The following is a 15,154-nucleotide window of genomic DNA, read 5'->3' as shown; positions in this document are numbered from 1 at the left end:
CATAGCAGCGAGGATTATGTCACATCACCAAATCTAACCCCTGAAGCAACCACGGAGAAGAATCGCCACGTCATCACCTTTCTTACAAGAAAGTATCACAAAGGAGGAGACGTGATCTTTCTGCGTAAGTGTGAAAATGTGTGAGATCATAAATTACATCAACCATAACTGAATGTGGTTTATTATAACTTCGAGTCCCCTAGTTTACTAACTTTTCGTAATGACATGGCGACAAACGTGAACTGGATTGGAAAAAAAAATGTTTGTTTTTGCAAAATCCGTCAGTGAGTCTTACTCTCAACCTGATCTGTTGGTATTTCTTTCGGTACACTCAAATGTTGGTAATCCTGAGTGTCCATATTCCTTCGAGATCCATAAATAAAATTCATCTACAAACTAAAATTCCATTGACGCTCACAAATTAATAATATCTCAGAAGTTAGATCCTTTTAATGTGAAGAATTTGAAGACGTTATTTACAAAAAGATTCATAAAATTAAAAATATATATATATATATATATATATAAGACGTATTCCATACTACGATTACGCAGAAACAAATCATTTAACAGTGATTTGATAAAGACTCTAAGAATGTAGATCACGTGATCTGTAACTGATCTATTATATCGAACTCAACACTGAAGATCCCAATAATTTCAACTACACACGAGTTAACCTTGACACCATAATGTCGGATACAATTTTGTATGTAGTTGATAACAGTAATAATCTCCATAATTACTTGTCAGTTTTTTTTAATACGAACAGGTACACTAAGAATCATTATGAGCCGGGATAGCTCAGTCAGTATAGTGACTAGCTACGGGCTGGACGACCGGGGTTCGATCCCCGACGGGGGGCAGAGGATTTTTCCTCTAGCCTCTGCGTCCAGACCGGCTCTGGGGCCCACCCAGCCTCCTCTACAATGGGTACCGGGGTCCTTTCCCGGGGGTAAAGCCGGCCGGGGCGTGATGCTGACCACTCACCCCCATCTAGTGCCGAGGTCAAGAAAGAGAGGAGCTATACCTCCACTCCCCCCAAACGCCTACTTGGCGTATAGTGGGGCAAACTTTACTTTTTTTACACTAAGAATCATTACACTGCTCTGACAATTATTATTTATTACAAATACAAATATTTATTTTGTAGATCACAGAACATAATTCAATAATACCTGGTCATTTATATCTTTTTTTTCAAATTTTCCAATATCAGCTTCAGACTCACTGACCACGTGCTGGACCACAGGGGTTACCGGGGATCTTTCCCGGTGGTAAAACGCGGCCGGAGCGTGACGCTGACCACTCATCCCCATCTAGTACCGAGGTCGAGAATAAGTAGGAGCTATAACTCCTCCCCTGTGCGCCTAAGTGGCGTGTAACAGAATACCTTCGCCTTTTTATTAAAGCAATCATTGACTTGTTCATTGTGTATTGAAATTCCTAGTATTCTCTCTCTGAAAGTAACGTTAAAGGAACTTAAGTTAAGTGCCACAGTCTCACAACTGCACTGCTTTGTACAAGCCTGAGTGTTAAAATATGTTTAATGACATATAATTGTACATTTGGGATTGGAGCCACAGACACGTAATGGAACGGTTACAGTGAATATACGAGTATTCTCCTATGAATATTCAAGACTGCTGTGTTTCAATTAACGGTTTCGTGTCAGAATATAGTGACATAAAGCCTCTGATAAACTATTATATTAAGGCGGGGTCCGTGTGGCTGTCTTATATAGGTTTACGTTATCATACCACCTTCAAATTTTCACTTAACTTCATTAACATAGCAGACTCTGTTCCAGATTCACAACCAACAACGGAAAGAATTTTAAATATCATTAAACCAAAATCACCAAGTCCTATTAAGTACAATAGCAATTATAGATTTTGCTCATTGCATTTTTCCATACAGTACAAACCACCTTTTAAAAAAAAACCTCATACAGATAATAAGTTACTTTCAAATACTTTGTCTGCTGGTCTCCACCTATCACATTTCATACCAAGCCAATTTATTCTTACAATTCGTACCATCCGACTGACATATCACATTCATTAACATCTCCTTTCAGCTACTATTCGCCTTGTTCTCCTTACCCTCAAGATTATAGTTCTAAAAAGTCTAAATATGTCGTCTACCCCAGGGTATAACAACGCTAATACCCAAACTCGTCTCTGGATACAAACCTGAGCCAGATCTATCCATCTACCACTGACCTCCCTGTTCTCATGTGTGGTCCCCTTACAGGAGGACACCCCCCCTCCCCCCCCCCAAGATTCTATCCTACACATTACTCTTTCCCGTAAAAATATTACCACCTCCTCAAAACAGTCCTGGAGCTGTTTAGTCTAATACATTGTTTACCAATATAAAATCAGAGTCTCCATAATTCTCGTGGAAAATGTATCAAGACCACTTTTTATACAACACGAAGGAGAGCAATATAATATTTTCGTGAAAAAATTATTAATCGGTAACAAAATCATTGTCTGAAACAAAACAATACGATAACGCGAAACACGTTTAAAAAGCCAATCCATCCTCTTAACATCGTACTTACAGCCAAGTACCGCGTTTCCCTTATAAGTTGCAACAGCTGCAGATGGGAAATAAGATCACAAGATCGTATCGCGAACAGGATCGTTCCCCGTTTCTCAAGTAAGGATTCGGCACTAACAGCAAATCTACAGTCTGTAGTCATAACTACAACTGACAGTGATTAGCCCAACACCTCGATTAGAACTGTGCCGTATCTCCGCCTGCTCCTACAAAGACACACAGACATTCAGTCAACGTATAAAACACTTAAAAACAGTCAAAAATTCTATTCATAAACCCAAAAGAACCACACACGATCATTCAGAAATGCAGGCTTATCATTAAATTCACTTATTTTTAAATGTAAATTAATACTCGTCTCTGTTCACAGAGTCGCACAGTCAACCAAAGACAGTGAAGTTACAACGTGAATACCATCATCCCTTTCGCCACAAGGAAACAAGCATAATTACTGAACACGTTCTCCCATCCCCCCCCCCACCCTTAATTTTGCGTTATGCTTAATTAGACGAAGATCTCATCAAGGCAGCTATCATCTTAATTCGTCAGCAACGATCACTCCACCCACTCCAAAACTTGCTTCGAAAATATCACAGAAGAGTAAAACGCACCGAAGCGAGAGAGAGCAGATGTTCAGATTATCATTGGTTTACACGAAACGCTAAATGTTTCACCCCGTCCCACAGAACTGCTGCTACCTAGCGTACAACCACAGCACTGTTTTAATGCTGAGTTCGTTGGCAAACAACATGAATTCTCTCTCTCGATAAAATTATTCAAGATGATGTAGCTAAATATTTGAAGACGTCTGTATTCTGCGATATACCACCGTGTGAATAGGTAAAAGATTACCAACGTTTCAGAGGTCCTTGCTGCCTCCATCATCAGGGCGATGAGCCTAATAATCACGTCTCTTAACTAAAATTCATTAACCTTAACGCCCTGATGATGACGGTAGAAAGCACCTCTGAAACGTCCGTAAGCTCCTACCAGAAGACAGAGGTTTTCAACAGTTTCCCAATGCAAATCGTTCAAGATCACTTCCTTCTATACAGCTCATAATTAGCAGCAAAATATCTTCGTTTTGTACGTATGTCCGTCCGTGTGGACAGATTCTGTTGATGATATGAAACTCTAGAGAAAAAAAAAATATCAAGGCTATATTTCCACGCAATATAAATTACAGGAAGACACATTAACCTAACTAGAAACAGGATTTATGATGGTCGTTTTAAAATATAAATTGGATTCGATAAGTTCCACATGGATTCGACATGTCGACAGAATGCAAAGAGACAAGTCCATTCGACAACCCGTTGCTTACGAGTGATACAACCCAATTCAACGAACTTCAAAACTGAAGGAAATTATAAATATGGTAGGGTAATTAACCTCTGTTCAGCCATTCCTTATCGAGCATGTTTGTTGTAAATGCTTTTCCTAACAAACTCTTAACAAAACGTGTCATACCTAATGCTCATAATCTCCGCCCACCATAGTTTAAAGACAACGCTCATATACAACAAACAGTACACTTATTACAAAACATCCTATAGGCCTCTTACAAGACAATTACATAAACAAAACTTTATAAATGTTTGATAAGATATTCAAACTGAAATAAGCACACATATTGCAGTAGCACGAAGATGGCGGTCTTCTGGGTTGTAGCACCGTGTAGTCTGGTAGAACAGTGATATTCAACCTGGGGTACGCGAAGACATCTTAGGGGGTACGTGAAATTTTAAAAAAAAAAAACATATTTTATCATAAACACTGAATAATCAGTAATGTAGTTTATTTAATTTATTTTAGATTTATAACTTGAATTATACACCAACAACTTTGGGGGTACAAAGTTGAAGAGAAATTATATCTGGGGGTACACGAACTATAAAAATGTTGAATACCACTGTGGTAGAACTTTACCAATAACATGTCTGACACACTCATTATGCATGTAAATGACAGTCTATCACTTACGTAACCAAAAATAGCTACCACATTGACGTACCTTCACTCAAAATTTTTCTATCTTAAAATCTGTAAAATTCTCGCACACAACAATTCCTACCTTCACCATGGCATACCAGACACGACGAGATTCAACGATGTTGTGTAGTAGTTGCTTCGCTTTTCCAAAACTGGCTTCCTGCACTCACAGGTCGTTTTCCAACCACCTCAGAACCCCTACCAGCTCTGTCCCTTATAAGCAGCAAAGTAAACAAAACAACAACAGGCTAACAGAAGCGCACAGCAGAGGACGACCCACATACAAACATCCTCCCTTCAGCTTCCTAGAGCACTAAACACGGATCAGCCCATGGAGACACGGATTCAACCCCTCTAGACGCACACTATGAGAACTAGTCGCTTTCATATTATCACGTCCGTGGTTATAGGCAGCGTTCGTTCGTAATAATTCAACCAACGGATTATTTTGAGTGGAAACAGCGAAGTCTCAGGGAAATATAAACCACATTCAAAGACAGGACGCTCAAAAAGTCAAGCATTCCAATTCTTGACGCGTGTTATATTTGTCAAAACCTTAAATGACCTTGAAATAAAAAAACAAAAGAAAAACAGTGTTATATTAAGTGTTGGTAATGTCCGCCAGGATAAGCGATGAATTCGCTCGATGTTTCTTTCCACCCGGTAAAGTTTTTCTACGTCACGAAATCGGTTCACCAGACGAGACAATGTCGATTTGTTCAGTATCGAGAATCGAGAAATGTATCTCTAAACTCATTCTGGCAAGTTAAGAACGAGATGTGAGTGAGGTTATGTTCGACAACGAACACTCGTTGCATCTGTGAAAAAGACATCTTTGCACCTCGACCGTTAAAAGACAACTGACGATCTGGCCGCGAGCAGCTTATACCATGACGCTACCTGGCGAGAGCTTTTGTATATTCACAGCGATATTGTGTGTTTATTAACCCAGGTACTGATATCGTTGGTTTTCATTGGTGGAAGTTCGTCAGGACACACCAAACGTCGCTTTGCATTTATAATAAAAATTAATCCGGCTGTCAAAAACGTATCATTGTGATTGTCGATTTGAGGTTCAATGTAATAAGAATATAGTAAATGACGACCATTAGGACCGAAATACTTTTCTTGTTTAGAAGTTATGGAAAGAGATTTCAACGTTGGAAACATTTTCAAATTATTCAAAACCCAATATCGTGAGAAAGAATAATTATCCCAGTGAGTTTTAAACGAATTAAGAAATTCAGAAAACTGGGGTAATCTATTTTTTTTTCTCAGGAGGAAGGTTATCTTTCGATACGTCGTCATGTAGTTACAGATGCCAATAAAATTACCGTTGTCCAGCGAAACAACTCCCGAGGGACTCACAACTGTGAAGTGCCACGGGAGACGCTGTAAAGAGGAACGCGTCACAAAGGGCGAATCTTACCAGCGTCGCCCCGAGAGATGGGTGTTTCACGAAGTCAGAGGTTCGCAGGAGTGGGGGCAATCTATGCACTTGTTACAAGCAGTTTCCAACAGATAAGAGCCCGTAAGTTCTTTTCACTCCTTGATCACTGGATCACTCCTTTCACCCACAAAGGTTGAAATCCAGCCTCATTTCTGGTTTAAAAAAAAAAAAAAGAGTGAGTGTGCAGGGGACCGCGTGTCGACTGCTTTATGTGGTCCAGAATCCCACCCTTTCACGATTCCCCTTCTATTTGCGTCATCTTGGATTAGACCCAAGCTGTTGACGAGGTATAGGACGGTAGAATCGGTGGCCAAGCTATCACTTCGCAAGCCATTGTCCAGTGAGAGAATCCACCACCCCCTGCCTTTACAAAATCTACCATTAATGTTCCTTTTTTTTTATGATATGTTCACACAAATTAAAGGTTCTTGTTGGTACGAAGTACAAAGACTGCCCAAAATAAAAATAAAAAATATATTCAAAAATGTACATCCTTTCCAGGCCTATTAAATTGCAAACTTCTGAGGGCAGAATATAGGCTGACACACTTAGCATTCCACTTCGAATCCGGGTAGGATTTGTGATAAGCAAAAAGTCGGTAACACATCCGCCTACTTCTCGAGCAACTCACCTTTTACTCACGATAACATGTCGTCAAATTTAATTTAATACGCGTCAGAAATTGGATTCACAGGTCACTCAGCGATAACTCAGTAAACCGTACAACCATGTTCAATGATGTATCGAAAGGAAATAATATATCCTATAACTATTATAGAATCATCTGAAACAATTTCTTCAACTATCGAGGTGGATAATGCTGGCTTTGTAATTGACTCACATAGTAACAATATCTCGACACTGTCGAGAAAATCTTACGATTATCAGTCGTGACAATCGATCCCGGAAGTCGATCAGTATACTTCTGGTGTACACATTCGCTGTCGCAACTCAGGCTGTTTTAAAACATTAATATAATACAAGAATTATTTTGGAGATCTTATTTTCCTAAGAGGTGAATGGTTTTTGTTTTCACTCCAAACAGGATATTTTGAAAGTTTATTTCCTAATGTTTCTAACAAACAACACTCTCCCATTGTATGAGATCTGTGATGACGGCCATAAATCCTGAGATAATTAACTGCGAGGAAGAAAGGCATATGAAACCAATTCCAGAAAAATACTTTCACTTTAACATATTTGGTTACAAAATGTTATTATATTTTAAAAATAAATTCCCTATCGCTGAAACACTAAAATCCTTTGGGGCTATATCATACGGATTATGCATATCCTCTGGCTAAATTTATTAACGGTTCAATTTTCCGTATTCTTTAGCCCATAAAATTACAACATAAATCTTCAAGAAACAAGACTTCTTCTTAAATTAGCATCAGTCAGAAATAACCATCAAAGAATCATAGGTTTGGTTGATAACAAAGCCCTCATTCAAAAAAACAACACCTTTTTACAAGTGTATATATATATATATATATATATATATATATATTATTCCAACATCAAATGACAATTTAAAATTACAATGGCAAATCAATTTCTAATTTACTGTAAGCCCTAATTCTTTATTAAGGCTTCATTAGGCTAAATATTGACATACTAAGAAAAATATTTAAAAGTAAAGATTTTGAGTAGAGAGTGTCATATTTTTTGGTGGCAATATGGAGACGCGGCGCACAGCAAGAACATTTACAAAGAGCGTCTGTGAATGATCCTCTTTGCATGCGAAATGTCACGCGGCCTCTGTCCAGTACCAAACCACTGGATCATCACCCTTGCCGCGCCCACGACTCTTGAAACAAGTGAATGTCGAATGTGAGAGTCGAAATTTGCATGCAACATCGTCCCCCCCTCCAAAAAAAAAAAAAAAAACTTTCTACATCCTACAACAAAATCTTATAACATTTGTGGAATGCTTCTTTCAACCTTTCCCCAGATATGTTCCTGGCATAAATGTTCGTCTCATTAAGGCACCAAATTTTCTGGTTTCACGTAAAAGCTCATTTAACGAAATTAAAATAAATATTAATTAACGTAATCAAATACTACGTGTAGCCCAAATTCATCATTACAATTAGTTACTATATTAACGACACCATACGCAAGATTTCCATGAATGATCGTCAGATATGGTTCGACGGAAGTCCGAAATGCCTGAACGGAGTTCGTATAACGAACCTAAAATCCACAGGTTAAATGTGAAATAAGAGTGTTAACGAATAGAACAGCGGGTTATACATTTTGTGTGACTAAGTATTACATAAACGCCACAAAATTTAGGCAAAGCTGAATTTAACAAATACAGAAAACAGACGAAAGGCGATGTCCCAGCAGAAGTTTTTTTTACACTTCATTCATTAACCAACGACTAAACCATTCTAGAACGGCAAATTTTATGACAACTGTCTCGTAGCAGAACCGACGAACCACTGATACCAAATTTTCCCCCACTAGACACGACACTGAACCAGTTCCATTCGCCTCCAGTCTTCTCAAAACCATCACCCAAACATCCGTATGACTTTTCCATCCCATTTTCAGTCTTCCATATGGTTTTCCCATGAAAATTCTGCATCCATTTATTGTCTTCGTCATAAGAACTGCATGTCCTGGATATTCAAATCTCAAATAATCTCACAAATACACACGAAACTAAACATTTAAATGTAATAAGTACAGAGTAATGTAGTATCGATATACATTTTATTCTAGCGAAGGAAATAAAGTTTCGCTCTGCTGGAGAGCAGAAAAACTACGGAAACGCACTGCTTATTATTTAAAACTCGTAGCTCAACTCGATAATATTAAAAAAATTCTTCCTACAGCAAATAACACACGAAGATTTTGGCAACATCAGTTGGTTAACAGTACGTAAAACTGTTCTGGTTTAAAATGCCCGTCGTCTAAAATTATCGAACTACGAGGATTCGAAAATTGGATTCTCCTTTCGTCTTCAGTTACAAAAAATTGAGCTCCAGAGGACCCCACATTTCTACTTAGTCATTTCTTTTTAGGGATATAATCTTTATTTTTTTTACTAACGATCATACGAACCACATAAATACACCCTGTTATTACATGTTGAATCAGGTGACATATGAAGATGGTTAACACTTTGCTCAACAGAAGCCGAGGCAGGACACAATACTCCGCATCGGAAGAAAAGACTACATTGAGGTTAGAAGATTTCTGTCTTCTGGGCTGTTGCGCTGTGTAGTCTGGTCGATGTTAACCAACGTTTCGGAGGTCATACTACCTCCATCATCAGGACGAGATTTGAAGTTTTCACAGCGGTGAGTATGAAGATTTCCGGTTAACATCGACCAGACTACACAGCGCAATAACCCAGAAGACGGATATCTTCATACTCTGATGATGGAGGCAGTATGACCTCTGAAACGTTGGTAAACATCGACCAGACTACACAGCGCAATAACCCAGAAGACGGATATCTTCAAACTCACCGCTGTGAGAACCTCAAGTCTTACATTGAGGTTCTTGCCCGTGATGACATTCTAAAAGCAATGCCTTGTCATGGTAACGTACACCGTTCATTAAAATAATCTGGCTTGATCTGCAAGGGCTCCCCCGGTAACTCGCAACTTCAAGAAAAATATGGAAGACACCATGAAGAGATACGGATGGCTTTAAAAACTTTTTGCAACATTTCTTGGTGGCACGCACTAAATCCTGACCGTATTTACCGATCTCAGAAGTAAGGTAGCAGCTAGCCTCTTCCCCCCTTACTCTCTTGCATAAAGTCAGCCAACCCTGAAATCGCATCCAAACCTCCCTCAAAAACTTACTCAACGTACTTCAGTATCTGTCGCGCTCAGAATATGGTAATCCTGTTACAGATGAAGAGGAATGTATGAATTAAAAATTCCGACATAATTACTTTCCCGTATCTCTTTATTATGTCGCTGGAAACCTGCGATTAAAAGTTAGCGCCGTGGTAGGTCCACGATGACGCAAGGAGTTTAAAAACAACAACACAGAATCAACACGATCTCGCTAGAAACTCAAATACAAACACATGAACCGTCTGTGTCTCCCTTTAAACTTTTAAAATAACCTATAAATTTCCACAAAATGTGATTGTTATACCATTAGACGTCATCGCAAGTTCGATGCACATTATCGAAAAAAATCTGGCGAGGTTTGTTAATTTTTTTTTTAAAATGTAAATAAATAGTATGGCAGGGATGAGAAAAATTTAATTTATATTTTATTTTCACAAATGTAACAAATGAACGGCTGTGTCATTACTATAAAATTTTTAAATGAACGTAAACTGTAATCTCCTTTCCTAATTTTGCATGAAATACTGCTTATCAGTAAACAATTACAAACATGGCGAATGCACAAACTTTAAGTTTATCGGTATATCAGATAAATTTAAATAACAGACACAGAATATTTATTAAAATCTTGATAATCTGATAAATTTAATTTAAAAAAAAAACTTAACATGGCAGGTGCTTTATAATACAAATCATATATGAAACTTTCTGTATAATCCATAGACAATTCTAACCATTTTATTATTATTATTAGTGTTCTGTCTGACGACAGGTCCATATGAACAGGATCCTTCCATCGTTTTCTCGGACTGAGACCTGTTCATATACGTTCTTGGCAGATGATCCAGAAGTGGTTTGCCATTGCCTTCTTCTGTGTGTGAATGGAGTAATTGTTGGGATGCCACGGAGGAAAACTCCGTGTTGCCTAGACCACGGCCTTGCCCAACACAAGTTATAAATTCGGGCACCCGAGACCCCAGGATTACAAGGCCAGCGTTCTAACCGCTAGACCACCGTGGCCATTTCTAACCATTAAAACCATTTATGTAATTAACTGTAATTTTTGAACGATTACATTTGGTCACCCTGTATGATCATTTTAAAATAAAATACGAGGACGTACATGAACAGTCCTTTTACATTCGCTTATGTTTACTCACCTTGACTTAAAAAACACACGGCCCACGGTCCTTTTACCGCGGCCCTGTGTATTCTACGAACAATAAACACCAACATCACAACCCATAGGCGTCAGAACGAATAAAAAAAAAATCTATACACCTGGACGGGTTACGTAATGCTTATTGAGGCACTGATGGCGAGTTTTGCAGAAAAAAAGAACATTTTATTCAAATGTAAAATTATTTGCTTGTTTTAAAATCACTGTTCCACAGTTCGTTTAACGAAACGCATGTCGGGTAAGAATGAGATGAGAAATGTCATTAAACCTAATTACGACGCATTCGCAAAGTAAAAGTTGCTATAACACACATTCGTTAATAAGGACAGCAGAATTAATCGTTTCATGCATTAGACAGAAACAAAATGGGAGCTAAGCCAGATAAAGAAAGAGTCCTTCCTGAAAAGCCAACAGTAGGTCACGTAAACAAGAATCCCTCTTCATATTCAAGAGGTCCAAGGTTCAAATCTCGGCTCGGAGTTCAGTCATCCTGACACGTTCTTCACCGTTTTCCTCAGAACCTCCAAGCATATTCTGTTATAGTAACTCAAATTACACTGCGACCAATATCTTCCGTATTATTTACAATTCATTAATAATTCGACAATTCAAATATTTATTAATTTATTACATAAATTAATAAATATTAAATCCTTATGGAAAACGACCACTGGTTAGACCAAGAAGAAGATAACATCAAGATGGATCTTAGGGAGATTGGCTGTGAGGATGGCAAATGGATTGAGTTGGTTCAGGATCGTGGCCGGTGGCCGGTGGCGGGCTTTGGTATTGTCTGTGTTGAACCTGTGGGTTGTGGTACCAGGGAGTTAGTTAGTTAGTTAGTTAATAAATATTCTATTCGTTGAACAAGCACCGATAATTTACTCGAAAATGGGCTCAGAGCTTTCTTGGGATCTCTTTAGGTTTCCCGACAAAAGTCCTCTATCAAATTCTCACCGTCTCCTCAGAGTTCCTTGAATTTCTGCTCTAGAATTTGATCAACCAGTGCGAAACGGGGCTTACAGCGACTTCACTCTCCCATGGGACCCGTCTCTGATCCGAATGGCTCAATTTGTAGTCTGACAACACGCGATCCGGTCATTTGGCACACATCGTGTGTCAGTAGGTCCCAATAAGGGGCATCAGCGAAACACTAAACTGTGATCAGGTGTAACCAAACAGAAAAGGCGAAACACTCGTATGATTAAACCATTGTCAGAACCCTGCAGATCCTAGCCAAAAATACATTCCCGAAACAGTAATGAGCTAATTAAATTAATTCCATTGCGAACAGAATCTTAAGTCCCCGCGTATCATACACGAAAACGCGAATATTAAATATGTTTTCGTACGCGTGTAAAACTTGGTCTTTAATCCTGCGTAAGACTGAAGATGTTTACGAACAGGATATGTGAAAATCTGAACTTAGGACAGAAGCAACAACTTTAATTTGGACAGAAATAAACTATAAAACTTCGATCACATGCAAAAAAAGATCATTTACATTCTGCATTAGACGGTTAGAACGCTGGCCTTGTAATCCTGGGGGTCTCGGGTTCGATTCCCGGCGGTGCCCGAATTTTTTAACTTGTTTTGGGCAAGGCCGTGGTCTAGGCAACACGGAGTTTTCCTCCGTGGCATCCCAACAATTACTCCATTCACACACAGAAGAAGGCAATGGCAAACCACTTCTGGATCATCTGCCAAGAACGTATATGAACAGGTCCCAGTCCGAGAAAAGGATGGAAGGATTCTGTTCATATGGACCTGTCCTCAGACAGAACACTGAATAATAATAAGATGAGGTGGTCTAGCGGTTAGAACGCTGGCCTTGTAATCCTGGGGTCTCGGGATCGATTCCCGGCGGTGCCCGAATTTATAACTTGTGTTGGGCAAGGCCGTGGTCTAGGCAACACGGAATTTTCCTCCGTGGCATCCCAACAATTACTCCATTCACACACAGAAGAAGGCAATGGCAAACCACTTCTGGATCATCTGCCAAGAACGTATATGAACAGGTCCCAGTCCGAGAAAAGGATGGAAGGATCCAGTTCATATGGACCTGTCGTCACACAGAACACTATAAATAATAATAAAACATGTATAATATATCCATTATTGCATTAACCATCACCAGGTTCGGACAAAATGACACAACAGCTTGTGGGAGACGCTTGGCGGTGTGGTCAGGAAAATATACAGATTTAACGCACTTTATGGAGGAAAACACAAAGAGAATTTGTTCTAAGGTCGCGAGAAATCGACTGTTCTTCGGGGGATGAAGTCAGTGTAGCGTCCCCTGACAGCCATTCCCTAAAAACAGATCCTGTATAACCCAACCTATTTTCTTCTATCTCAATCCTATCATTCAGCACCGATCCTTATGTCCTTAGTTTATCCCACCTTTGCCATCCACGCCACAGCAGAACGGGGTCAAATCTGTCGTACAATCAACTCCTTCCCTGTTAGCTTCGATCTCCAATTGGCGTCCCTACAACTGCCAACCTCGATTTACGGACTGCATTACTTCCTGCAGAATATACGAACGAGGCATTCCAGCGTCTTCGCAAGTTCGCCACTCGTCTGTATCAGCCACAAAGGCAGGCTTATCGGGCGATGAACCGTATGAACGTGAAACTGGTCTCGAGTTACAGAGACCAGTGCCTTCACCATCATCAACATCTCAAACACTGTAAAGTAATTCTAGTTCAGGTTCAGCGCCCAGAAGTTTTGTAGAATTTGCCAACGATTCAGTGGTCCCTGCTGCCTTCATAATCTATGCGATAAGTCATTGCCCTGATGATGGAGGCAGCATCGACCTCTGAAACGTTGGTAAACATCTACCAGACTACACAGCGCAACAACCCAGAAGACAGAAATCTTCATACTCTGATGACGGAGGCAGTATGATCTCTGAAACGTTGGTTAACATCTACCAGACTACACAGCGCAACAACCCAGAAGACAGAAATCTTCATACTCTGATGACGGAGGCAGTATGACCTCTGAAACGTTCGTTAACATCTACCAGACTACACAGCGCAACAACCCAGAAGACAGAAATCTTCATACTCTGATGACGGAGGCAGTATGACCTCTGAAACGTTGGTTAACATCGACCATACTACACAGCGCAACAACCCAGAAGACAGAAATCTTCATACTCTGATAACGGAGGCAGTATGACCTCCGAAACGTTGGTTAACATCGACCATACTACACAGCGCAACAACCCAGAAGACAGAAATCTTCATACTCTGATGACGGAGGCAGTATGACCTCTGAAACGTTGGTTAACATCTACCAGACTACACAGCGCAACAACCCAGAAGACAGAAATCTTCATACTCTGATGACGGAGGCAGTATGACCTCTGAAACGTTGGTAAACATCTACCAGACTACACAGCGCAACAACCCAGAAGACAGAAATCTTCATACTCTGATGACAGAGGCAGTATGACCTCTGAAACGTTGGTAAACATGTACCAGACTACACAGCACAACAACCCAGAAGACAGAAATCTTCATACTCTGATGACGGAGGCAGTATGACCTCCGAAACGTTGGCTAACATCGACCAGACTACACAGCGCAACAACCCAGAAGACAGCCATCTTTAAAACCTCAAATCTTACTTCCAACTTGTTTCGAATAATTATAATTATTTCATGTCATATATTACAACATTGAAATGTGATGTACATAGGATTCACCTAACCTCGCGTCACGACACGGAATTCTTTGACCGGCAGAATAAGCCAAATGTGTGACACTCCAATAATTAATTCGAAATTCTTTTCGCCAAGTTCCACTATGATGTTAACTTTTGTTCATTATCCACCGTGTAACCCTGTCAGTAGAACAGAACAGGTACATTTAATCTACGATAGCACCCATAAAGTCAAACACACCAAAAGCCTAAATCTGCTACACGACTTCTTTGAACGTTTGAAACAAAACAAAAAATATATATAAATATTACTCTGTGCTAATTGCTCCGAAACATTAAATAACACATCCCTCACTCTTCAGAAATTCCAACGGGTATTGAATTCAGGTTATGCTACAGGAACTTTCCGTGGGCACCAGCTTGCGGTTAAACCAAACTTTGGCACACAAACATGAATACAATCTGTAAACC

At 39.5% G+C, this 15,154-nt stretch overlaps 1 protein-coding gene across 26 annotated transcripts in view; it reads right to left on the bottom strand.

Moving 5' to 3' along the window:
• Window positions 1-15,154, bottom strand: part of FoxP (forkhead box transcription factor P) — a 475,517-nt gene that overhangs the window by 171,561 nt on the left and 288,802 nt on the right. Inside the window, exon 1 of one of the 26 annotated variants that reach the window (XM_087354654.1) lies at window positions 4,643-4,858. The exons of the other annotated variants lie outside the window; for them this stretch is intronic. Within the exon in view, the coding sequence (XP_087210780.1) occupies window positions 4,643-4,651 (9 nt within the window). The 5' untranslated portion in view covers window positions 4,652-4,858. Of the gene's footprint in view, window positions 1-4,642; window positions 4,859-15,154 lie in introns of those variants that run through there. 26 annotated transcript variants of the gene reach the window in all.

The sequence above is a fragment of the Zootermopsis nevadensis genome, unplaced genomic scaffold (genome assembly GCF_977971745.1).
Source record: "Zootermopsis nevadensis isolate Lab colony 2312 unplaced genomic scaffold, Znev_1.0 Znev_ptg000023l, whole genome shotgun sequence".
Classification (NCBI taxonomy): domain Eukaryota; kingdom Metazoa; phylum Arthropoda; class Insecta; order Blattodea; family Termopsidae; genus Zootermopsis; species Zootermopsis nevadensis.
This window is presented reverse-complemented; position numbering and strand designations above follow the sequence as displayed.